This window comes from Grampus griseus (genome assembly GCF_964374135.1).
Source record: "Grampus griseus genome assembly, chromosome: 2".
Classification (NCBI taxonomy): domain Eukaryota; kingdom Metazoa; phylum Chordata; class Mammalia; order Artiodactyla; family Delphinidae; genus Grampus; species Grampus griseus.
In genome coordinates this window covers 48,533,333-48,560,799 of record NC_139018.1, presented here as the reverse complement: position 1 = coordinate 48,560,799, position 27,467 = coordinate 48,533,333, and the positions used below count along the sequence as shown (strand labels likewise).

The 27,467-nt window shown below is 40.4% G+C and overlaps 1 protein-coding gene across 3 annotated transcripts in view; it reads left to right on the top strand.

Moving 5' to 3' along the window:
- GNG2 (G protein subunit gamma 2) overlaps positions 1–27,467 on the top strand; it is a 138,806-nt gene that overhangs the window by 94,868 nt on the left and 16,471 nt on the right. For all 3 annotated transcript variants that reach the window (XM_082648108.1, XM_082648107.1, XM_082648109.1), the window contains one exon: positions 17,415–17,530. In XM_082648108.1, the coding sequence (XP_082504234.1) occupies positions 17,444–17,530 (87 nt within the window). In that variant the 5' untranslated portion in view covers positions 17,415–17,443. The remainder of the gene's footprint in view (positions 1–17,414; positions 17,531–27,467) is intronic.

Here is a 27,467-nt window from a genome sequence, read left to right as displayed (position 1 = left end):
TTAGCCAGCTCCATTACCCAAGGTAAAAGTCTCTCTTTCTCTCTCACTTCCCAACTTTCTATTTTCATTTAGTTTGTCCTTTGTTTCTCTTTTTCCCATTGTGAAATAACAAGCCTTACTTTAAGATAAAGTTACCTTCATTTCCCTTAAGAAAAATGCATCTTCATACCTCATACCTTTTTTTTTTAACATCTTTATTGGAGTATAATTGCTTTACAATGGCGTGTTAGTTTCTGCTTTATAACAAAGTGAATCAGTTATACATATACATATGTTCCCATATCTCTTCCCTCTTGCGTCTCCCTCCCTCCCACCCTCCCTATCCCACCCCTCTAGGTGGTCACGAACCACGTAGCTGATCTCCCTGTGCTATGCAGATACTTCCCACTAGCAATCTATTTTACGTTTGGTAGTGTATATATGTCCATGCCACTCTCTCACTTTGTCACAGCTCACCATTCCGCCTCCCCATATCCTCAAGTCCATGCTCTAGTAGGTCTGTGTCTTTATTCCTGTCTTATCCCTATCCCATGACCTTTTCTTTTTCTCTTAGATTCCATATATATGTGTTAGCATACGGTATTTGTTTTTCTCTTTCTGACTTACTTCACTCTGTATGACAGACTCTACGTCCATCCACCTCACTACAAATAACTCAATTTCGTTTCTTTTTATGGCTGAGTAATATTCCATTGTATATATGTGCCACATCTTCTTTATCCATTCATCTGTTGATGGACACTTAGGTTGCTTCCATGTCCTGGCTATTGTAAATAGAGCTGCAATGAACATTTTGGTACATGACTCTTTTTGAATTATGGTTTTCTCAGGGTATACGCCCAGTAGTGGGATTGCTGTGTCATATGGTAGTTCTATTTGTAGTTTTTTAAGGAACCTCCATACTGTTCTCCATAGTGGCTGTATCAATTTACATTCCCACCAACAGTGCAAGAGTGTTCCCTTTTCTCCACACCCTCTCCAGCATTTATTGTTTCTAGATTTTTTGATGATGGCCATTCTGACTGGTGTGAGATGATACCTTATTATAGCTTGGATTTGCATTTCTGTAATGATTAGTGATGTTGAGCATCATTTCATGTGTTTGTTGGCAATCTGTATATCTTCTTTGGAGAAATGTCTGTTTAGGTCTTCTGCCCATTTTTGGATTGGGTTGTTTGTTTTTTTGTTATTGAGATGCATGAGCTGCTTGTAAATTTTGGAGACTAATCCTGGTTGTCTTTTTGTCTTCTTTATGGTTTCCTTTGCTGTGCAAAAGTTTTGAAGTTTCATTAGGTCCCATTTGTTTATTTTTGTTTTTATTTCCATTTCTCTAGGAGGTGGGTCAAAAAGGATCTTGCTGTGATTTATGTCATAGAGTGTTCTGCCTATATTTTCCTCTAAGAGTTTGATAGTGTCTGGCCTTACATTTAGGTCTTTAATCCATTTTGAGTTTATTTTTGTGTGTGGTGTTAAGGAGTGTTCTAATTTCATTCTTTTACATGTAGCTGTCCAGTTTTCCCAGCACCACTTATTGAAGAGGCTGTCTTTTCTCCACTGTATATTATTGCCTCCTTTATCAAAGATAAGGTGACCATATGTGCGTGGGTTTATCGCTGAGCTTTCTAACCTGTTCCATTGATCTATATTTCTGTTTTTGTGCCAGTACCATACTGTCTTGATTACTGTAGCTTTGTAGTATAGTCTGAAGTCAGGGAGCCTGATTCCTCTAGCTCCATTTTTCGTTCTCAAGATTGCTTTGGCTTTTCGGGGTCTTTTGTGTTTCCATACAAATTGTGAAATTTTTTGTTCTAGTTCTGTGAAAAATGCCATTGGTAGTTTGATAGGGATTGCATTGAATCTGTAGATTGCTTTGGGTAGTAGAGTCATTTTCACAATGTTGATTCATCCAATCCAAGGACATGGTATATCTCTCCATCTATTTGTATCATCTTTAATTTCTTTCATCAGTGTCTTATAATTTTCTGCATACAGGTCTTTTGTCCCCTTAGGTAGGTTTATTCCTAGATATTTTATTCTTTTTGTTGCAGTGGTAAATGGGAGTGTTTTCTTGATTTCACTTTCAGATTTTTCATCACTAGCATATATGAAAGACAGATTTCTGTGCATTAATTTTGTATCCTGCTGCTTTACCGGATTCATTGATTACCTCTAGTAGTTTTCTGGTAGCATCTTTAGGATTCTCTATGTAGAGTATCATGTCATCTGCAAACAGTGACAGATTTACTTCTTTTATGATTTGGATTCCTTTTATTTCCTTTTCTTCTCTGATTGCTGTGGCTAAAACTTCCAAAACTATGTTGAATAAGAGTGGTGAGAGTGGGCAACCTTGTCTTCTTCCTGATCTTAGTGGAAATGGTTTCAGATTTTCACCACTGAGGACGATGGTGGGTTTGTCATATATGGCCTTTATTATGTTGAGGAAAGTTCCCTCTATGCCTACTTTCTGCAGGGTTTTTATCATAAATGGGTATTGAATTTTGTTGAAAGCTTTCTCTGCATCTATTGAGATGATCATATGGTTTTTCTCCTTCAATTTGTTAATATGGTGTATCACATTGATTGATTTGCCTATATTGAAGAATCCTTGCATTCTTGGGATAAACCCTACTTGGTCATGGTGCATGATCCTTTTAATGTGCTGTTGGATTCTGTTGTTAGTATTTTGTTGAGGATTTCTGCATCTATGTTCATCAGTGATATTGGCCTGTAGTTTTCTTTCTTTGTGACATCTTTTTCTGGTTTTGGTATCAGGGTGATGGTAGAATGAGTTTGTGAGTGTTCCTCCCTCTGCTATATTTTGGAAGAGTTTGAGAAGGAGAGGTGTTAGCTCTTCTCTAAATGTTTGATAGAATTCGCCTGTGAAGCCATCTGGTCCTGGGCTTTTGTTTGTTGGAAGATTTTTAATCACAGTTTCTATTTCAGTGCTTGTGATTGGTCTGTTCATATTTTCTATTTCTTTCTGGTTCAGTCTCAGCAGGTTGTGCATTTCTAAGAATTTGTCCATTTCTTCCAGGTTGTCCATTTTATTGGCATACAGTTGCTTGTAGTAATCTCTCATGATCCTTTGTATTTCTGTACTGTCAGTTGCTACTTCTCCTTTTTCATTTCTAATTCTATTGATTTGAGTCTTCTCCCTTTTTTTCTTGATGAGTCTGGCTAATGGTTTATCAATTTTGTTTACCTTCTCAAAGAACCAACTTTTACTTTAATTGATCTTTGCTATCATTTCCTTCATTTCTTTTTCATTTATTTCTGATCTGATCTTTATGATTTCTTTCCATCGGCTAACTTTGGGGTTTTTTGGTCTTCTTTCTCTAATTGCTTTAGGGGAAAGGTTAGGTGGTTTATTTGAGATGTTTCCTGTTTCTTAAGGTAGGATTGTATTGCTATAAACTTCCCTCTTAGAACTGCTTTTGCTGCATCCCATAGGTTTTGGGTCATCGTGTCTCCATTGTCATTTGTTTCTAGGTATTTCTTGATATCCTCTTTGATTTCTTCAGTGATCACTTCGTTATTAACTAGTGTATTGTTTAGCCTCCATGTGTTTGTATTTTTTACAGATCTTTTCCTGTAATTGATATCTACTCTCATAGCGTTGTGGTCGGAAAAGATACTTGATATGATTTCAATTTTCTTAAATTTACCAAGGCTTGATTTGTGACCCAAGATATGATCTATCCTGGAGAATGTTCCATGAGCACTTGAGAAAAACGTGTATTCTGTTGTTTTTGGCTGGAATGCTCTATAAATATCAATTAAGTCCATCTTGTTTAACGCATTATTTAAAGCTTGTGTTTCCTTATTTATTTTCATTTTGGATGATCTGTCCATTGGTGAAAGTGGGGTGTTAAAGTCCCCTCCTATGATTGTGTTACTGTTGATTTCCCCTTTTATGGCTGTTAGTATTTGCCTTATGTATTGAGGTGCTCCTAGGTTGGGTGCATAAATATTTACAATTGTTATATCTTCTTCTTGGATTGATCCCTTTATCATTATGTAGTGTCCTTCTTTGTCTTTTGTAAAAGTCTTTATTTTAAAGTCTATTTTGTCTGATATGAAAATTGCTACCCCAGCTTTCTTCTGATTTGCATTTGCATGGAATATCTTTTTCCATCCCCTCACTTTCAGTCTGTATGTGTCCCTAGGTCTGAAGTGGGTCTCTTATAGATAGCATATATACAGGTCTTGTTTTTGTATCCATTTAGCCAGTCTGTGTCTTTTGGTGGGAGCATTTAATCCATTTACATTTAAGGTAATTATTGATATGTATGTTCCTATTCCCATTTTGTTAATTGTTTTGGGTTTGTTACTGTCGGTGTTTTCCTCCTCTTGTGTTTCTTGCCTAGAGAAGTTCCTTTAGCATTTGTTGTAAAGCTGGTTTGGTGGTGCTGAACTCTCTCAGCTTTTGCTTGTCTGTAAAGGTTTTAATTTCTCTATCAAATCTGAAAGAGATCCTTGCTGGGTAGAGTAATCTTGTTTGTAGGTTTTTCTCCTTCATTACTTTAAATATGTCCTGCCACTCCCTTCTGGCTTGCAGAGTTTCTGCTGAAAGATCAGCTGTTAACCTTAAGGGGATTCCCCTGTGTGTTGTTTGTTGTTTTTCCATTGCTGCTTCTAATATATTTTCTTTGTATTTAATTTTTGATAGTTTGATTAATATGTGTCTTGGTGTGTTTCTCCTTGGATTTATCCTGTATGGGACTCTCTGTGCTTCCTGGACTTGATTAACTATTTCCTTTCCCATATTAGGGAAGTTTTCAACTATAGTCTCTTCAAATATTTTCTCAGTCCCTTTCTTTTGCTCTTCTTCTTCTGGGACCCCTTCAATTCGAATGTTGGTGCATTTAATGTTGTCCCAGACGTCTCTGAGACTGTCCTCAGTTCTTTTCATTCTTTTTTCTTTATTCTGCTCTGCAGTAGATATTGCAGTAGACAATTTTATCTTCCAGGTCACTTATCCGTTCTTCTGCCTCAGTTATTCTGCTATTGATCCCTTCTAGAGTATTTTTAATTTCATTTATTGTGTTGTTCATCGTTGTTTGTTTCATCTTTAGTTCTTCTAGGTCCTTGTTAAATGTTTCTTGCATTTTGTCTATTCTATTTCCAAGATTTTGGATCATCTTTACTATCATTATTCTGAATTCTTTTTCAAGTAGACTGCCTATTTCCTCTTCATTTGTTAGGTCTGGTGGGTGTTACCTTGCTCCTTCATCTGCTGTGTGTTTTTCTGTCTTTTCATTTTGCCTATCTTACTGTGTTTGGGGTCTCCTTTTCGTAGGCTGCAGGTTCGTAGTTCCCATTGTTTTTGGTGTCTGTCCCCAGTGGCTAAGATTGGTTCAGTGGGTTGTGTAGGTTTCCTGGTGGAGGGGACTAGTGCTTGTGTTCTGGTGGATGAGGCTGGATCTTGTCTTTCTGGTGGGCAGGTCCACGTCTGGTGGTGTGTTGTGGAGTGTCTGTGGCCTTATTATGATTTTAGGCAGCCTCTCTGCTAATGGATGAAGCTGTGTCTCTCTTGCTAGTTGTTTGGCATAGGTTGTCCAGCACTGTAGCTTACTGGTCGTTGAGTGAAGCTGGGTGTTGTTGTTGAGATGGAGATCTCTGGGAGATTTTCGCCGTTTGATATTACGTGGAGCTGGGAGGTCTCTGGTGGACCAGTGTCCTGAAGTTGGCTCTCCAACCTCAGTGGCAAGCCCTGACGCCTGGCTGGAGCACCAAGAGACTGTCCTCCACACGGCTCAGAATAAAAGGGAGAAAAAATAGAAAGAAAGAGCATAAAATAAAATAAAGTTATTAAAATAAAAAAAATAATTATTAAGAAGAAAATTTTAAAAAGTAAAAACAAACAAAAAACGGACGGACAGAATCCTAGGACAAATGGTGACAGCAAAGCTATACAGACAAAATCTCACACAGAAGCATACACATACACATTCACAAAAAGAGGAAAAGGGGAAAAAATCATCTAACTTGCTCCCAAAGTCCACCTCAGTTTGGGATGATTCTTTGTCTATTCAGGTATTCCACAGATGCAGGGTACATCAAGTTGATTGTGGAGATTTAATCCGCTGCTCCTGAGGCTGCTGGGAGAGATTTCCCTTTCTCTGCTTTGTTCACACAGCTCCCGGGGTTCAACTTTGGATTTGGCCCCGCCTCTGCGTGTAGGTCGCCTGAGGGCGTCTGTTCTTTGCTCAGACAGGACAGGGTTAAAGGAACTGCTGATTCGGGGGCTCTGGCTCACTCAGGCCAGGGGGAGGGAAGGGTACGGATGAGGGGCGAGCCTGCAGCGGCAGAGGCCAGTGGGATGTTGCACCAGCCTGAGGCGCCGTGCGTTCTCACGGGGAAGTTGTCTCTGGATCACAGGACCCTGGCAGTGGTGGGCTGTGCAGGCTCCCAGGAGGGGCGGTGGGGATAGTGACCTGTGCTCGCACACATGCTTCTTGGTGGTGGCAGCAGCAGCCTTAGCATCTCATGTCTGTCTCTGGGGTCCGCGCCGATAGCTGCGGGTCGCGCCGTCTCTGGAGCTCCTTTAAGCAGCGCTCTTAATCCCCTCTCCTCGTGCACCAGGAAACAAAGAGGCAAGAAAAAGTCTCTTGACTTTTCGGCAGGTCCAGACGTTTTCCTGGACTCCCTTCCTTCTAGCCGTGGCGCACTAGCCCCCTTCAGGCCGTGTTCACGCCGCCAACCCCAGTCCTCTCCCGGCGCTCCGACCGAAGCCCGAGCCTCAGCTCCCAGCCCCCTCCTGCCCCGGCGGGTGAGCAGACAAGCCTTTTGGGCTGGTGAGTGCTGGTCGGCACCGATCCTCTGTGCGGGAATCTCTCCGCTTTGCCCTCCGCACCCAGGTGGCTGCGCTCTCCTCCGCGGTGCCGAAGCGTCCCCGCTCCGCCACCCGCAGTCTCCGCCCTCAAAGGGGCTTCCTAGTTTGTGGAAACCTTTCCTCCTTCACAGCTCCCTCGCACTGGTGCAGGGCCTGTCCCTATTCTTTTGTCTCTGTTTATTCTTTTTTCTTTTGCCCTGCCCAGGTACGTGGGGAGTTTCTTGCCTTTTGGGAGGTCTGAGGTCTTCTGTCAGCGTTCAGTAGGTGTTCTATAGGAGTTGTTCCACATGTAGATGTATTTCTGATGTATCTGTGGGGAGGAAGGTGATCTCTGCGTCTTACTCTTCTGCCATCTTCTCCTGAATCCCCCTCATACCTTTTTTAACCCTAAACACAGCCTACTTTTCTTACACAGAAATGTTTTTCTTATTATTTTTGGTAGTTCCAATTGCATTTATTAATTAGAATTTTTAATTTGTAGAAACCTTAATTTCTAGTAAAAACCAAGAAGTAAGCAGTTGTGAATTGTATATTATACCAGCATTCTTGGATTGGCAAATTTATGAATACATTTTATAATTTCTAAAAGCATATGTTTCTTTGTATTGTAACCTTTCAATGTGGTACATAATATTTCCTAATAGACCCAAATATCTTTAGTTTCTCTGTAATCAGAAACCACAAGTGGATAAATCCATGTTCAATAATTAATGTTTCTGTGTCTTATCTTATTTGGAAATTATCTAGATATTCCATAAATTTCTATCATTTAATTTAACTTAGCAAAACTCTAAGGGTATAAGTTACCAAAGGGAGTTGGGAAACTATTTAAGTATATATCATAAAACATAATTATTATTGAAAAGTTCACTTAAAAATTTTTAGCCCGCTTACATTTATTTAATTCACTTGTTCCCAACAGTCATATCTAGATCACTCATGAAAATTTCCTAAGACATCAAAGTGGCCAGCCATCATTTTGAGTTATTTTTCTTGTTTACAAATTTTGCAACAGAGATAACATGAGCTTACTTGACTAGTAAACCCAGGTAGAATAAAAGTTGCATGTCTGCATTATATTTAATGCGATAACTCTGAAGACATGTCTATTTTAACGAACTTAAACTAGCATTTATTTAGCAAGGGATATCCCACATCACATGAACTTGAAAAACATTTGAGTTAGTTTCTATGTTTCTGAGTTTTAGGAATGCTTAATTCACAAGAGCTTAAGTTTAAGCCAGTTAAATAGAGCTCATTTACAAAATGATTTTGGCAATACCATACAGAGGTAGAAAAATATCACATATACATAACATAGATTTATAGACATATGTAAACACACAGACAGACACAGAGACTTTATAGCTTTTGTTCTAAAACTTTAGCCATGAATCAGGTACAATAAAATAACACTCACTAGTTTATAAATAACAGTTGAATTCAAATTGTATCTCTGTAGGACAGAACAAGTTAAGCTTACTCTCTTAAATGGCTAAAGCTTTTTACTAATGTTTGTGCAGGAGACTTTTAAGATTTGTGTTTGTCCTTGACAAGTAATCTTACGAATGCTGTGGACTAGATTTAGGCCAGTGAGTTTATAGTAGTTTGTATTTTTAAAAGCCTCCCCCCTCCTTTTTTTATCTTGTGTCTCAGGCAATTGTGAGCAGTGTTCTATTTACCTCTTGAGCTGTTTGCTTTATAAATACATGATAAGATTTACATCTTCAAGGGACAGGGAAAGAATGTAGGAATTTGGGAGTATATCTATTATCAGAAGTCTAAGGTAATTACTATTTAATTTTTTCCTTCTTTTTCTTAAGTCAGGACAATTGTACTTCCAATGTCTTGATTTTTTAATTATATCTGCAAATACCTGAAGGCAAATGGGAAAGGGTCTGAGTGGACTTTGAGCTGCTCTCAGAGCTATGCTTTTGTTTTTCTGAAGATTCAAGTTGCAAATCAAGTATTGTTGATTATAGTTCCTTTTTTTCTCCTGCAATCTGTCTTCAAAGAATTGGGTAGCTGCTTCCATCATAATGCTTAGAGGTTGACTAGTTCACCCAGGCACACTATTTTGAATTTGCCTTTTTAAATTTAGGAGAAAATTTCATATTAAGGAAGAAATTAAAAGATTTCTGTATTCTGGGGCTTCAGGGCTTAATGCAGTATCCCTTGAAAGCATTTTATAAAGGCCTTTGGATGTTCACCTTTTTGTGAGTGTACAATTTAACCTTAGACCAATTCACCTTGGGCGGGAAAGCCTCTACCTTTGCATATCATATATAATATTTAATATATAATATAATGTAATATTTGCTAAACATCAGCCTCCAGCTGGTCCATTTCCTGACCATTTTATAGGAGGGCCTGGGAGAAATTCTGGTCATCTGTTTCCTCTGGGAGAAGGGCTGTAAATGGCCAATACTCTTTTAAATACATCTTTACATTTGGTAGGATCTTCTGAAAGTGGAGGTAAAGGGCTTTGTCATTTAAAAGGTCTGTTGCTTTCCAGGGGATATGAATTCTTTGTGGTGTTGGGTGGAGGGGTCCAGGATACATCTACAAAGGACGTTGTATAGAAAGACCTGAAGCTGGCAGAGCCTGATTATGGAGCCCTGGAAAGTAGGAGGAGTTGTAAGGAATAGCAAAGAAAGCCTTACTCTCCATCCTGGATACGTCTGTTAAATTTACTTCCCGGCTTTTGGCATTTGCATGAGTAACCTGTATACTTGAGGCCTAGAGATCAGAGTGCTCTCTATAAATCTTTTAGGGAATGGGAAGTTAAAACAGGCAGCTGGGTGTTTAAGGGGAAGGTGGAGGAGTTTGAGGAGCTAAGGGAATTTACTGAGGAGATGGGGCCAGATTTTTTAAAGGGGGAATTTATGTTGGATGTGGTCTTTAATTTTTTTTCTAAGTCAAATGTCTGTTCTTTCATCTTGTTAAGAGGGTCCCTAAGGCTAGACATTATATTCCTTTGTGTTCTCTTTTTTTTTTTTTTTTTGCGGTACGCGGGCTTCTCACTGTTGTAGCCTCTCCCATTGCGGAGCACAGGCTCCGGACACGCAGGCTCAGCGGCTATGGCTCATGGGCCTACCCGCTCCGCGGCATGTGGGATCTTCCCGGACCGGGGCATGAACCCGTGTCCCCTGCATCGGCAGGCGGACTCTCAACCACTACGCCACCAGGGAAGCCCTTGTGTTCTCTTTTTAATTTGGTCTTTCCATAGGTACCAGTAAGACAGTCGTTTAGAATGAGAGCGCTCTTAAAAACTCTCTTTCTTTCAAATATTGCCAGTTCAAAGGATCCTTTGGCCATTGATGAGTAGGAACTTACATTAATCTCAATAGAGACTCAAACCAGTAAGTCTTTTTACAGTTTAACCATGGATGCAAGAGGCATCACAAAGGACAGTACAAAAGACATAGTCCTCAGAAGATCCAGAGACTTCATTCCATATTTAACCTAAGAAAGCAAAGTTTTCATAGGTAGTAAGAACGGTATAGTGCAAACAGTGTCTCTGGTCTCTCACAAGAGCATGAGGCCACTTTAGTCACAGACCTACTAATCTATGACACCAGGCAGGCATTAATAGAATGAGACTTTTCCAGCACTAGCAAGACAACGAAGGCTGAGATGACAAAGGCCCCTTATAACAAACTTCCCTGAAAGCTGGCACAGTTGGACAAAGAGAACATTGCTTGTGACTTCATGTCTTGGAATCCAGTCTATTCAACTGGCCACCAAGTGCAAGCTATTACTTGCATTCTCCGGCTAGCAGAAACCAGAGAATATTCTTACTGCTCATAGAGTTATACTTTCAGGACATAGAACAAGATGAAAGGAAAACTTCACCCGGTTTTTACATTAGAGGACCCAGAGCAAAGTTTGTCTAAATAGCTCCCAGTCTCTTGAGAACCGTGAACTCACCAGTGTGTGAAACCAGATCAGACAACAGGCTTCTAGAACCTATGCCTGTGTTCTGCCCTATGGTTCTTCTCCTTATGAGAAATGACACAAAAGGCAGAGAAAAAGGAAAACAATGACCATCTCTGGGAGAAAAGGAATAAATAGATAACAAGAGTACTCACAACCTATCTTTACAAGTCGCCATACCCAAGGAACTAATTCATAAAAATATTTTCTCCTACTAATCTGAATTTAGAAAAAGAAAATGATTCTTACCCTTCTCACTTCTACAAGAGCTTGCAGGCAGAGACCTGGGAGACTGATTTGGTACGAATTCTTTCCTTCTGCCAGCACCCACCAGAGCTCCCAGGGTCTCTCAGCTGCCGCAGCCGGAGAGTGAACTGTGTACAGGCACCAAAACTGGAGAGGAGGAAAACTTTCCCCTTCTTCATTCTTGATTCTTTGGCTTGTCTAATAATTAAATTGACATAAGATTAACAGGAGAGGGCTTCCCTGGTGGCGCAGTGGTTGAGAGTCCGCCTGCCGATGCAGGGGACACGGGTTCGTGCCCCGGTCCGGGAAGATCCCACATGCCGCGGAGTGGCTCGACCCGTGAGCCATGGCCGCTGAGCCTGTGCGTCTGGAGCCTGTGCTCCACAACGGGAGAGACCACAACAGTGAGAGGCCCGCGTACCGCAAAAAAAAAAAAAAAAAAAAAAAAGAGATTAACAGGAGAAAAACAAATTTAATTTTGTACATATACATGAGTCCATAAAGAAATGAGACTCAAAGAAGTGACCAAAGCAGGCAGCTTTTATACCTTTTAGACAGGGAAACAATACGTTTGTGAAGAATCAACAAGATGAATGGACCTGGGCTTGGGATAGCAAATTACTGAAGAAGTAACAAGGTTTGTCGATACAGCCTTCTGGGCTCTGAATTTCCTGTCTCTGGCAATAAGGATGCCTTCTACCTTCCTGGTAGAGGGAGGGTGCCTTCACACAGGAGATTTATTTCCTGCTTTCAGGGGGACAAAGAGAGTGAGGGTATTCTTCTTGCACTGGCTATTTTCTCAACTAACTTCAATTCAAAATAACCAGTATGCCATAGTGACATATCTTGGAGTGGCGTATTCTTTTCTCCTTCAAAATAATGGAGCATAACATTCACAACTTTAGTTTTGGCAGTGATTTCCCAGCTCTAACACCGAAGGCATAGGCAACCAAAGAAAAAAATAGAAAAATTTGACTTCCTGAAAATTAAAAACTTTTATGCATCAAAGTACACTATCAACAGAGTGACAAGGCAATCCATGGAATGGGAGAAAATATTTGCAAACCATATATCTGATTAGAGATTGGTATCCAGAATATATAGAAAATTCCTAAAACTCAACAACAACAATCCTGATTTTAAAAGACTTGAATAGACATTTCTCCAAAAAAAGATATCCAAATGGCCAATGAACACATGAAAAGTCATATCACTACTCATTTGGGAAATGCAAATTGAACTATAATGAGGTACCACCTCACACCCATTAGGATGGCTACTATTTTAAAAAAAGAAAAAAAAAGAATGTGTTCATGAGGATGAAGAGAAACTGGAACCCTTGTGCACTTTTAGTGATAATGTAAAATGGTACAGCTGCTACGGAAAACAGTATTGCTGTCCCTCAAAAAATTAAAAATAGACTTACCCTATATGATCCAACAACTCCATTTCTGGGTATATACTCAAAAGAACTGAAAGCAGAGTCTTGAAGAGATATGTGTACTCCCATATTCACAGCAACATTACTCACAGTAGCTAGAACGTGAAAGCATCCCAAGTGTCCCTCAGCAGATGAATTGATAAAATATGGTGTATACATAGAATGTAATATTATTCAGCCTTAAAAAGGAAGGAAATTCTGACACATGCTACAACATGAATGAACCTTGAGGACATTATGCTAAGTGAAACAGGACAGTCATGTAAAGACAAATACTGTATGATTCCACTTCTGTGAGGTACCTAGAGTAATCAAAATCATAGAGACGGAAAGTAGAATGGTGGTTTCCCAGGCTGTGGGAGAAAGGAATGGGTGTTACTGTTTAATGGGTACAGAGTTTCAGATTTGTAAGATGAAAAGAGGTGTGTGTGTGTGTGTGTGTGAGTGTGTGTGATGCATTGTCCAAATGCTTCAAGCTTAGAAGATAAGCTAACTTTTTCTTATTTACCATAGTCACTTTTTAGGAAAATACATACTTCAGTAGGGCTCCAGGACCCAATCCCAGTGTGTGGAGGAGGGCAGTTCCCTTCACACCAATAAACAATCCTCTGACACCAGTTGAGTGTCCTACAATTTAACTTAATTCTTTAATTCTGACACTGCCTACCCAGGGATAGCATCAGGTTCCACAGGTTAAGGGTTGATCTTACAAGACTGCCTTCTCCTCCCCCTACCCACCAACACAATTCAGGCCCCCCATTGCAAGCCCAGGTTGTTACCTGTACTTCTGACTGACTGGCTATAAATCAGAGATTCCCATAACCTCTTCCTTGGTTTTGATTAATTTACTATTACAGAGCTCAGAGAAACATTTTAAATACTAGGTTACCCGTTTATTATAAAGGAATGTAACTCAGGAACAACCCGATGGGAGAGATGCAAAGGGCAAGGTATGTAGAAAGGGTGCAGAGCTCCCATACCCTCTCTGGGTGGGCCACTCTTCCAGCATCTCCACGCGTTCACCAACCTGGAAGCTCTCCAAACCCTGTCCTTTTGGGTTTTTATGGAGCCTTCTTTACATAGTCGTGATTAATTAAATCATTGGCCACTGACAACTGATTCAACCTTCAGCCCTTTTTTCCTTTCAGGAGGTTGGGGTTGGGGGTGAGTTCTGAAAGTTTCAACCCTCTAATCACATGGTTGGTTCTCGTGGCAAACAGCTCCCCCATCCTCAGGTTGCCTAAGGGCTTTCCAAAAGTCACCTCATTAACATAACTAAAGACCTTTATTGGTCTTACCACAGGAGATTCCAAGGGTTTTAGGAGCTCTGTGCCAAGAATAGGTCAAAGACCAAATATATATTTCTTATAAATCTCAATATCACATACTTCTTTGGAACACTGGTCTAGGACTCTACAGTTCTTTCAGTTTTCAGGAGGGGGATTTCTTCATTGCTTTTACGGGAAAGCAGCCGGATGTGAAAAAGAGGAAAATGCACTAAGTGATTCTGAAAGTGGCCCTAGATTTTGTTGGGTCCTATGGTGAAAGAAAAACATACAGGATCTTCCTAAAGCTAGAAGCACAAACCAAAGTCTTTGTCTACTTTTTTTTCTTAAGTCCATTTAGGTTTTATTTATTCTTTCCTCAGCATTTCTAATCTTACGTCCTGCCCCATCCCTCTTCTTTCCCACCTCAACATCCCACCTTTCCACTTTCCTTCTCTACCTGCACAGAGGTCTCCTTCCACTGTAGGTAGAATAAAGGCCCCCAAAGATGTCCATGTCCCCAAACCTGGAACCTGCAGATTTTTATGTTACATGGCAAAGGGAATTAAGGTTGCAAATGGAATTAAGGTTGCTAATCAGCTGACCTAAAGATACAGAGATTAACCTGTATTATCAGAGTGGACCCAGTGTGGTTACAATGGTTCCTAAAAGTGGAAGAAGGAGGCAGAGGAGAGTCAGAGAGAGAGGTGACTACCGAAGAGGTTAGAGTGATGTAGAGTGAGAAGGAGTCAACTCACCTTTGTTGGTTTTGAAGATGAAGAAAAAAGCCAAGAGCCCAGGAATGCTGGCAACCTTTAGAAGCTGTGTGAGGAAAGGAGACATTTTCCTTTAGACCTCCAGAAGGAATGAAGCCCTGCCAATATCTTGACTTTAGCCCAGTGGGATCTCTTTCAGACTTCTAACCTCCAGAACTATTAAGATACATTTATATTCTTTAAGCTACTAAATTTGTAGTAAGGTGTTACAGCAGCAATAGAAAACGCATACACTTTCCATCTCAGCCTCCTCAGGACAGCTACAGCTTTTTCCAGGGAACATTAACAGGCATTAGGACATAGACTTTCCTGGATACTCAAATAAAAATAATGGGTTATTTAATCAGTTAATGGCAGACCTGTGAGCCAACAGTAGAGAAACCCTTAATAATAGTGGCGTAAACAAGATAGGTGCTTATTTCTCTTCACATAGATGGCAGCCAGTTCACAGCTGGCATGATGTCTCTACAGTATCAGTAAGGACCCAGATCCTTCCTGCTCCTCCTGGAGTGTAGCCCAGATGTTCAAGATGGAGCTCTGTGGTCAATATGACTATCTTCTAGGCCCCTTCTAGGAAGAAGGGGAGGCAAAGGGCACATCCCTTCCCTTCATGACACTTCTGCTTATGTCTCATTGGCCAAACTTAGTCATATCAGGACACCAAGCTGCAAAGGAACCTGAGAATGCATCTTTCAGCAAAATGTCCCCAACTAAAATTCAAGGTTCTTGTGGTCTCTGTTAAAAAGAAAAAAAAAATTGTTATCACTAATGAAGAAGAGGAAAAGGGGTACTGGGAGCAAGCAGTGGTCTCTGCCACAGGTTACTATGTTATCTGGTTTAGATTCAAGGGCAGAAGAATAGCTGACCAGACTCTCAGAGGTCCCTCAGGCCCAATGAGGATTTGGAAATTCTGTGATAGTCTGTATTCTAGTGTGATAAATTCTAGTTTGGAGGAAACATGAACTTTACAGAACAGTGTCCAGAGGCCTGTAGACCAGGACTCCTTCCACTTTGGATCACTGGAAGAGTTAGGCTACTCTACTGGATAAGTCAATACTCCATCTTGGCCCTGTGAAGTTTTGCAAGGCTGGTGGATGTCCATTTGATTTGGGGGCACATAATTTCCCTGTGGGGCTAAGATGATTAGGTCCCTAACCATGCTGATGAAATCGCAGTTGTTGTTAAAGCCTCCTTTTTTGTTTGTTTGTTTGTTTTTGCATGCAGGATCCCTCCCTTGATCTTCAAGCATCTGAAAGTAGAGTTCAGAGATCTTTGTGGCTTCAAAATTCTTTCAGTCTTCCTTCCCATTTTATTGTCTCCAAACCCTTTGAAAATAAATTGAGGGAACAGTTTACTATCCTCCAATTTATACTATAAATGTTGTTGGGCTGGCTTTTGCAGTATTCTTTATAAAATAACACTATCCATGAAGGGACCTCTTTGGTTACAGAGAGTTAAATGTCAAGAAATAAGAACCAAAGAAGATAATTCATAGACTTTTGCTTTTTTGGTAATTAAAATAAAAATTGTTTCTTGATTTTCATGGATATGTAAAAACCTATGTACTGAACTTATTATGGGTTATTTTTCTTTCTGTAGGTTTTCTATGTGTCCTCTTTCCTTTTTGAGATAGTAGCCTGATCCTACTTTATCCCTAGATAAAAATATTCCCCAAAGCTAGTAGAAGTCATGGTTTTTAATATAATATCTTCAGAACAAGATATGACTGGTGGTGACTGAAGCAGTGTTTAATGTTTCTCATTTCTTGGGTCGTGCACTCTAGTTAAATTGCAGCTCTCAGACATTCCTTCACTATTGGGTGTCAGTGACCTCAAGGGGCAAATTTACATCGACGGCCCTGAAATAGTATATGGCACCTTGACATGGAGCAAGACCTGATGAGAATGTGGGGGAAATGGGCACTGAAAATAAATAGGATACTTTCTGAGATGAACAACAAGAATAAAGTGAGATGGTGGGTCAAGAAATCATTAGAAGAGAAATGAAATTGGGATAGGACTTGAAGGGATTGGGGGACAAGGATGGGAGTGGGTCTGGTAGAGCCAGAGACAAAGAAACCATCTCACCATCTACATAGGTACAGAACTCCACTCTCTAAACATTTATGTTCCATTCCATATTCATAAAAGTATTAAGTCTGTTGTACTTAATTTAGAATACCGCTGGTCTACTCATCGATGCAAGTAACAATTTAGACATAGCAACGCCTACCCCTTGACATTATAGTTTGTTCCTGAAGAATTATGAGTAAAGTAATTGGTTGTGAATCAAGCCATATTTCAAATAGACTGTGCTGGATAAATAACACAAAAAAGCCACAAGTCCTGTTGCAGTGTCTCTGCAGTATAAGAGACTGAGGTGCTTACAGTTAACCAGAGAGTCAGCATTTGAGCCCATCAAGAGAACATTGTAAACATAGTGTTTTTAGTCCTTAGGGATTATATAATTTACCATTCCTGCCTCTGCTCACCTTTCATTCCTCATCCTCTGAGGGCACTTAACACAGTATCTAACAATGGCAGTACCCAATAAATAACAACTGTAATTATGCATACTGTCACCCTTACCATTTTGAACTTATTTCATAAATTGATATAAATTTAATAACTTGCTTTCTTAATGTGGCAGCATATCTTATCTGATTTGATGAACTTTCTTCTTTTTTTTTTCCCCCAAATAAGGATGGAAGGGCAGAGGTAGGGAGTTGGAAAAACAAACCTCATCTTCTGGCCTGCCTGCCACTCAGACTCAGTGCTGGATAGGGGATGTAGATGGCTGGAGGAGCTTGGCCTGACTATAGCCATTTTGAGGGGATCCCCCAGCTATGATGAATCTGCACATTTGGCAGCTGGAGAATTCTCTGATGCATTTTTCCTCCTTGTTTTCTTTCCCAGTGTGTCTGAAAAACCCACCCAGCATTCCAATGGCCAGCAACAACACCGCCAGCATAGCTCAAGCCAGGAAACTGGTAGAACAGCTGAAGATGGAAGCCAACATCGATAGGATAAAGGTAAGGATGGCGTAACCTACACAGCCCAGCGAGCCTTGATTGTCAGGAGCGTGACTTGCAGCCATGTGTCATTTGGCTACTTTTCTATAGAGAGTGATAAAACCAGTGATGGTGGAAGAGAAACTTAATGGTTAGGCAGAAGTTCATTTTTCTCATGTGTCTTTGCCTCTTCTGGATTTCTCAAGAATAAAATGGTAGTATAAATTAAAACTGGTTCTCTATGTGGACGTCAAAACGAAACTTAGGCTCATGGCTGAATTCTAGTCAAGGGATTTGGAAAACCCATAAAACATAGAAATCTACCAGTTCATTTCTCTGACCTTGTACAAGACCCCCTTCTCACTTGGGTTTAATTTTTTCTGTCCTTATGTCAGTTCTAATTTTTAGTGTCTATCTTCATGTCTAATCCTTCTATCCACCACTGCCTGTTATTTTTTTTCTTCTTTATACCTTACTGGAGTTTTTTTCTTCAGAACGCAAAAACCACATGTGGTCTCCCTGAGAAGTCAAACAGCATAGAGGTTTCATGGAACTTAATACTCCACTTCTTTCTTTCTCTCACTCCCCAGATCTAACCTGACAGCTTTGCCTTAAGTTGGACCTAACATATTAAGCCAGGACTTTAAACCTTTTGTTGGCAGATTTTCAATGTAAATTAACCCACACAGATAGCTACTGTAGGGTAGTAAAGTAAATTTATGTCAACTATCAAAGCTTCACTTTCCAGAAGACCTGAGCATTTTATGAAATGGAACTCAGCAACATATCTCATTTTACTAAAATTAGAACATTCTTTCAGATGCCTTTTTTAAACTGGAAGATTCGTCCATACCTGACTTAGCAATCTGAACAATCCAGCCATCCTTTGGAATGTGATTCTAAAACAAGGGTCAATAAATTATGGCTCACGAGCCAAGTCCAGCCCAGTGACTGTTTTTCTCAATAAAGCTTTATTAGAACACAGCCCCACCCATTCGTTTACATACTGTCTGTGGCTACTTTCACACTACAGCAGGGTAGAGTAGTTGCAGCAGAGACCCTGTGGCCCACAAAGCCTAAAATTTTTACTCTCTGGCCTTTTAGAGAAAAACTTTGCTGACCACTGGTGTATAGCAGTGATTCTCAGCCCACCTGTATATTCATATCACCCAGGGAATTTCATAAAAGGACCAATTCTAAGACCACACCGTAGACCAATTAAATTAGAGTCTATTAGGGTATGATTCAGGCAGCAGTATTTCTTTTAATTATCAGTTAATTTCAATGTATAGTTAAGGTTGGGAACCATGGTCCTATAGGAAGGGGTTTACTCCTTACAACTCCCATCAGGTCTGGGCTAGAGCATGAAGGGAGAGCTGGTCTTCCTCCATAAGTAAACTGAGCAAATTTCCATCTGTCCTGAATCTGCTTTGTAAAATTCAAGTCCTGGTAATGGACCACAAAATGTAAACAGCTTCTTTCTTGCAATAACTTTAATTCTTTATTTATGAATATGATAAAGGGTCTTCACTATCTGTCTTGTGCTTTTTTTACCTTCCTCTTCTCCTTTTTTGCCTCTTCTTTTTTTATTTCCTTTCTTAAAAAAAGTATAATATGGCAAGTGCGCACAGTACCTGCTGAGAGAAGTGAGGTGGCCCAAAGATTGTGGCACCAAAAAGAGTCATTCGGTTCTTTGTTTGTTTTTGGTTCTGCCCATGGACCTTCTGGAAAATGCCACCTTGCCTTTTGGCGTGGCCCAACAAAGAAAAAAGTGTTTGAAAAGCACTGCTGTGTTTGGCATTTTCTGTCACTACTCAGCATCCCCAGGCCCACATCCTGAAGGAGGGTGTGATGGTGTTGGTGGTGATGAAAAGCTGACAGTGGGAAGATCAGGAAAAAACCAAACCTTTTCAGCCATAGGTCAGACCTTCATCACCTCTCACCTGAATTACTGATTGAAAGGTGCTCTTAGCTGATCTTTGCAATCCCGTCTCAACCCCATCTCCATCCCTGCCGTCGCTTACTCTCCATGTGGCCACAGACAGCTTTCTACAAGAAAACCTCATTAGGTTCCTCTCTTACTGAAGATCTTTTCATGATTCCCATCACCTGGAAAATGAAATTCAAACTCGATAGCAAAGCCCCTGCCCCACTTTTCGGCTTCATCCCCTTCCTCTCACCCACATGCTATATTGAACCATTTTTAATTCCCTTGATGGCTATTTCAAATGCCTTTAACATTCACGCTCCTCCTCTCTACGTTTCTGCTTTACCAACTCCAGTGACCCCTTGAAGACTCAGTCATTATATCCTTTAAGACACTTTCCCAAACCTTCATCATTAGGTTGGATTTTTGCTATTTTTCGGTTATTCATTTATTCCTTTAACCAATAAATATTTTATTGAGAGCTTTCTAAATTGCCAGGCCTTGTCAGATCTCTATAGCTCTGTAGAGGTATAGAGCTAGATGAAAAAGAAGACATGATTCTTGCTCTCAAGGATCTCCTAGTCTGGTAAGAGGTTACCCAAAAAATGAACAGGACCTATCATTAACACAAATAAGATATCCAAAAAGCATAATCACCAAATACCATGAGAAAGAGGTCAACACCACACCCTGATTCCCTTTGAATACGGCTTCTGAAGACACCAAATAAATCACTATCTGTTCTAGAGCGACAAAGCATTAGCCTGATGAGCTGAACAATGAGTGACTGCCTTCCTACATGATCGTCACTTTCATATCTCTGAATTCCTCTTGACGTCATTAGACCTGAAATTGTTGGAAATGCAGTGGCAGCCTGTATCTCAGCATTTGTTCTGCGCATCAGAGCCAGGCAGGCATGCTGTGGTGAAGTGTCAGATTATTTTTAGTTTAGCTCTTGGGTAAAACTGCGACTGTGTTGACACTGTTGACAGCTAGCTGGTTTAGGGCTTGCCTTTTGGAGTCCCTTCCAGGCTTCTGAGTGGTCAGGCTTCTCCACCTACTTTTGGTACATGATCCCGTCAGCAAGAAGGGGCTTCTCTCTGAAGATCTCAGGTTTCTGATTTTCCAATTAGAGTAGTGACCTCTTCAAGCTATAAAGGTGGCAGTGGCTTTATGTCCATCTGGCAGAGCCTAGTACAGCTGAGGCAACAAGGAACAAGGAAAAGGAGGGCCTTCCCTGGTAGTCCAGTGGGTAAGACTCTGTGCTCCCAATGCAGGGGGCCCAGGGTCTATCCCTGGTTGGGGAACTAGATCCTGCATGCATGCCGCAACTAAGAGTCCGCATGTCACAACTAAGAAGTCCGCAGCTAAAGATCCCATGTGCCACAAGTAAGACTCAGTGCAGCCAAAATAAATAAATAAATAATTTTTTTAAAAAAAGGAACAAGGAAAAGGGGACACAGCTGACACTGGAGCTGTCAAAGGTCCCTTAAGCAGGGGGTGGCCTTATCCCTCCTGTGGCCTCCAGAATAACCTGGAAAGGCCCTAACTTGAGAGGGTCTGAATAACATATTCATTTTTAAACCTTCTTGTTTCCTATCCCTTTGCATCACAGATCCTGAGAGATTTGGACTAATGAACCCATTATCTGTTCATAAGCCTCAGGCATATATAAATGACACTCCCAGCCTCTCTGTGTTTCTTTGTTAGCATTTCATTCAAGGAGAGAAAGGAAAGAGAAACCAAAGAGAGCTGGGAAGGGCTCTGGGGAAAGGAGCAGAGAGAGATTGTGGAAACTGTGACACTCAGATGTACAAAACAAGATACACTGCTGTCGAGCAAAGGCCAGTGAAAGAAAGCTTGTCCTGAGAGCGCAAGTTGAGAGAGCATGTGTAAAAGCAAAGGACAGTAGGACTTCAGTTAAATCTATTTATTCATCATTATGTTAGGACTCTGGGTTTCTAATAAGAGAAACCTAACCCAAGCTGACTTAAGCAGAAAGAAGGGATCGATTATAAAAGATACAGGGCGTCTCAGAATCTAATAGCAGAAATGTAGTTGATTAAGCAGGGGGAGTGAGAGCTGGAAGGCCAGCGGGAACTGCAAGTGCTCTGTGATATGCCTCTGTTTCTCCCTGTATAGCTGCCTCTTTCTTTTCCTGAGAGGAATAGATTTCTCAGCTGCCTGTTCCATATGGCAGACACAAGGTGGCTGCCCATGGCTCTGAGGATCACATGTCATACTTTCAGCTCCATGAAGAAAGAGATAGATTCATGTCAACCCTTTTAGTCTCACTCCCATATTCCTAGAGTGGTATATTTGTTCTACCAAGGATGAGCCATGCAGCCTCAATCAACTGATGCTAGAATTGAACCACGTTGCACAAACACGGCTCCTAGGAACTAACCCACCCATATGGTTGGGGAGGGGACAGACAGTTAAGGAGGAGTGAGAATCATTGTAAGCTAGAAGAATGCCCTTTAACAGAGGGTGTTGTTGACATCATGAATAATGTAGATGTAAGTGCAAAAAAGCCAAGGCCAGGAGCCTGGGTGAAATGATTGCTTCTTATCTAGTTGGATGCTCTTTAAATCGCACATAAAAATGTCAAATTTATTTCTCATTTCTCCCAAATGGTTCCAATAGACCTTTCCAACTGGCTCTTCTCACTGTCTCAAGAATATGCTATGCAGATTCCCATCTCTCTGGTTATTCTGGATCCCTCACTGAGAACACCCTTCCTCTTATTCTTTTCCTATGTCCTATAGACCTAATGTTTGTGTCCCTCCCAAAATTCATATGTTAAAATCCTAACACCCAATGGAATAGTATTTGGAGGTGGGGCCTTTGGGAAGTGATTGGGTCATGAAGGCAGAGCCCTCCGGAATGGAATTAGTGCCCTTATAAAGACTCAGAGAACTCCCTTGCCCCGTCTACCATGTGAGGTTACAGCAAGAACACGGGCATCTATGAACCAGGAAGCAAGACCCTCAACAGACACTAAATCTGCTGGCACCTTGATCTTAGACGTTACATCCTCCAGAGCTCTGAGAAATCAATTTCTGTTGTTTACAATCCACCCATTTTTGGTATTTTATTACGGCAGCCCAGCTAGACTAGGGCATTATCCAAATCTTACTCCTCTCTTACAGGTCAGCTTAAATCCCCACTTGTTCATGAACCTCCTTTTCCATTCTGATCCTACTTACTACTCAATTTACTAAATAATTTTACCTTCATCAGATAATTTTTCAAACTAGACTACACAGTCCTCAATGTCAAAGACATTGTTGTCTACTTCTTGGTGATGAGATATGCAGGCAGTCAGAAAACATTTTTGTTAGTGGATAGCTTTAAGTTCACAGACTAAGAGTGTCATATAACAAGACATTAGGAACTATATTTTGCATGACGTTTCCAATTACATTTATAGTTTGGGAAATTCCAAGCATGATGTCACGGGCCAAATAAAACTCATTGTAACAGGATAAAATTCAGTGAAATACCAACAAGAAGGGCATAATTGATCATTTTAAGACAGGTAAATTGTTTCATGTCAAATGTATGATTATAAGTAGCCAGCATTTATAGTATACCTTCTTTCGAAAACAGTTCAACATAAAAAGAACAGATCGATTTTCATAACTGACAAATATGTGTAATTATGGAACCAAATATAAACGTTTCTAATAAGTAAATCATCTTTCTGACAATTGACTCATAATACATTGGAACTGAACTTCAGGGAAAGCTGTAGTGAGAAACAAGCCAGGTAGACATCATGCTTCATTCTAGAGAGTGGACAGACATCTTAGGTTTGGGACTTTTCAAATACTTTTCCAGCATTTGAATTGAAAGTTTTAACATCTCTTCCCTAAAATGCTTGCATTCAACTTATTAGAAACAGTAAGATTCAACCTTCCTTATAGGCCAATTGAGAGTATTTTCAGGGTTAATAAAATAGGTATAGTATGTCTAGGATTTATAGAGGAAAAGGCTGTGTTCAAAGATATCCAGTCCTAATTCATTTGATTTGCTGAAAGTGGAGCAAAAAATTTAATTTGAACCCAGGCATACATTAATAATTGAGCATAAAACTTCATTTTTATGAGGGTTGATATAATTTTTAAAATTCAGTAGATATTTGTTAAGCACCAAGTATATTCTTAGCCTTGTGCATTATACCTAGGAGCTAGAGAAGCAGTACTGTTAAAGCTTGAAAATTCAAAATCCCTAGGAAATGTAGTTTTCTGAATAGCCTAGTTTTCAGGCCAGATAAAGTTCTCCCTTCTTAAAAAACATAACTATTTTGGATGATAATTTTGAATGTCTTTTCTTTATTGAGATTTATCAATTAAATATCATGTACTTTTTTGTTGTTGTTGCGGTACGCGGGCCCCCCACCGCTGTGGCCTCTCCCGTTGCGGAGCACAGGCTCCGGACGCGCAGGCTCCGGACGCTCAAGCTCCGGACGCGCAGGCTCAGCAGCCATGGCCCACGGGCCCAGCTGCTCCGCGGCATGTGGGATCCTCCCGGACCGGGGCACGAACCCGTGTCCCCTGCATCGGCAGGCGGACTCCCAACCACTGCGCCACCAGGGAAGCCCATCATGTACTTTTCTTGATGCGTGTTTTGAAAATTAATTCTTCTATTTCCTTTTTTAAAAAAATCCTATTGATGTGTATCATCAGTTTAATATCTCCTTGGAGGAACAGGGAGGGCAAGATAATTTAGAATATTCACTTTATTTTATAAATTTAAAATAGTAGATATTTATCCATACAATTATACTTTCTCTATATCACAGTCAAAGTTTGATCCTGGGTGCTTTTCATAGTCATAGTGGAGAGATCCTTTAGGCTCACCTTTGGCCACCAGCAGTGATACGGGCACCTGGTGATGTAGGACATCATGGTGATATGGTGCTTTCCATTTCTGGCATGACTAATCTTGCTGACCATTCCACCTGTTGTATTTTCAGTATAATTCCAAGGCATAGCAAAGAATACGGATGTTTCTTCTTCATTTACTAAGGATCAAACTAGATGTTTTAATTTTCCCTTACTTGAATTACATATTAATGATTCAAAGAAAAATAAAGACTTTAAAGTAGCCAGCAGCTTTTGACCTGAGTAAAAAGATCTTTCTAGACAAATATCAGGTCAATCGCTCCTAGTGTGAAAATCTTATGATCTCTTCCCAGAGGTGTGGCAGTTTCTTTTGCCTTCAGCTATCTTGCCAGGCTTGTGGCAGGCAATGTTGGAAGTTCACAATAACTTCTCATTCTAAGCCTTTGTCCCAGCGTGATCTTTCAAGTCCTTTTAAGCATCAATTTAAAGTTGTCAACCCTTGATGGCTCCATTAGTGCAGGCAACTCAACTGAAGGAGTGATTGAATGACTGATACCCTTAACACACAGGCAACTTCCCACGTGCATAGGCAGTGACGACCTATCAGTGCTTGTTGGTCTGGTGGCTTGCAAGCATTTTGCAACATTAATTTTAAGATGTGTTTCAATTTCAGGGTGTAATGAAGACAGAGCTATAGACTTACTCACCAGTTAAATTCTTGGGTCTGGTTTTTATCCTTACTGGCAACTACTTCTTCTTAAAGCTGTCAGGGCATTTGCCTAGAATGGGTTCCTATTTTTTCAGAACCTAAAATCACAATCTGGTGGCTTTTATTGGGACTGTCTAGAGGCCCCCTCCCCTTACTCCCTGGTTCTCAGCCCCAGTCTAGTTTGGTGAGGTTGCTGGGTAGCTGGGTTTCAGCAGTTGTCAATCCAGGGAGATCCTTGCTCTTATCAAAAGTAAATTCCTTCACTGCACATCAGATCTCATCTCCCTCATCAGGAACGCGCTCCAGCAGTTCACTGCCCATTCTGAATCACCAGTTTGGGTTCTCTATTTCATCCTTTCCAACAACATTCAAACATAGTGTTATTTCTCCATCTTAAATAAAATTTAAATTTCTTCTCTTGAACCTCCCGTTTCCTTCTCCAGCAACTGCCTCATTTGTTTGCTCTGCTTTGCAACGTAACTTCTTGAGAAAGTTGTCCATATTCACTGTTTCTAATATCTCTTTTCCCTTTCTTTAGAAAAAATATTTTTACTCCAGAAATAACCTCAAAGGTACAGAAGAGTTTCAAACACAAGGCAAAGAATTTTGTTTTTCCCTGAACCATTTGAGAAAAGTTGTTAACAGGTGCCCTATCCCTCTGGATACTTTAATATTTCCTACAAGTAAAAACATTTTTCTACATAATCGTAATATAGTCATCATGCATAATTAACATTGATACATCACTACCTTCTACTCCTCAGACCCCATTGAAGTATTGCAAATCATCCTAATAATGTCCCTTTGAGCAAAAGAACCCAGTTCAGAATCATGGGTTGCATTTAGTTGTCCTGTCAGGCACAGTTCCGTAGACTTCCTTGACTCTTATGACCTTGACAGTTTTTAAGATTATAGGCCATTATTTTATAGAATGTCACTCAATTTAGGTTTGTCTGCTGTTTCTTTATGATTTAATTAAAGTAACAAAACATTAATAGCAGAGAACTGATGGGGTGTCCATCTCACTGCATTCTATCAGTGGCACATGATTTCAAATTGTCACTAGTGATATTAACCTTAAGTACTTGATTAAGGTGGTGTCTTCCAGGTTTCTCCATGTAAAGGTGTTCTTTTTTCCTTTGTAGTTAAGAACTATTTGGAATTTGAGGGAAGGATCTTGAGGCTATATAACTATCCCATTCCTCATCAAACATTCTATTTTTTTAAATTTATTATGCACTTGTGGTTTCCTCTTTTATTGAATGATTTATAATCTGATACTGTCATCATTAATTTTTTTATGTTTAAATTGGCACAGGCTAAATCATTGGCTACTGTGTCCTTTGAAATGTCTCCCTCATTCTTTGAGTACTTCCTTAGTTTTCAACACAAAAAATTCTCTAGGGTCCTCTTGTTATTTCCCTGGCCCAGCCCTGGAATCATTCTTTTCTCCAAGAGCACTAGTTCCCTTGAGAATGGTATTTAGAAATCAAGATCTCAATGCTAAGTGTGCTCATTGCTGAAGAGTTGCTGCTCCTGGGTCCTCTCAGTGGACAGAGCTAGAGAATTCATACACACATGCACACAAGGACATGTGTGTGCACGCACACACACACACACTTTTACATCTATATTTCTTTATCTGTACATATGTGTATAGGTAACCATGAGTTCACATCGACACTACCGGGTCCTATCCTACACCACAGGGTTCATTCCAGCTTTCTACTTTCCATATTTGTAACTCCCCTCACTGTTGGTGAGAAACCTGGCTCCCCTTATCCTTATTTGATCAACTCCCATGTATGGAACCAAGCTCCCACTCCATAACCTCTCTGCCTGATGCAGATACCTTCACATCCCACTTGGGCTCCCATACGCCTCACCAGGCTGCCCCCTGCACAGATGCTCTCCTCACATTGCTCCAGCTCTGACAACCCATCACGGGCCCCTGACCTAGTGTAGAAACTATAATACCTTGCTTGGTCCTACCCTAAGCCTTTAAGATTGAATTGTTCATAAAGAAGAGGGAGGAGGAGGCCCCATTTGCTCTACACCCATTTCACTCCACCATTCCACTGAAACTTCTCTCATCAAGGTCACCAATGACTTCAAATTGCTAAATCTAGTAGTCAGTTCTCAGTTTTCATCTCACTTGACCTATTGACATGGTTGATGATTCCTTATGCCTTGAAGCACTTTCTTCATTTGGCTCTCAGTACTCCCCACTGTCACAAGCTACTCCTTTTAAATTTCCTTTGCTGTTCCTCTTAGGCTCCCCAACTTCTTACATTGAAGTTGTTCCAGGTTCAATCCTTGTTCCTCTTTTTTCTATCTAAATGTACTCCTTTGGTGATCTTGCTCATTCCCAAGGCTTTATGTACCATCTGTATGGCCTCAAGTCCCAAATTTATGTCTCTAGTCTAAATCTTGCTTCTAACTCCAGCATTGTATATCTCATTAACAAATGTT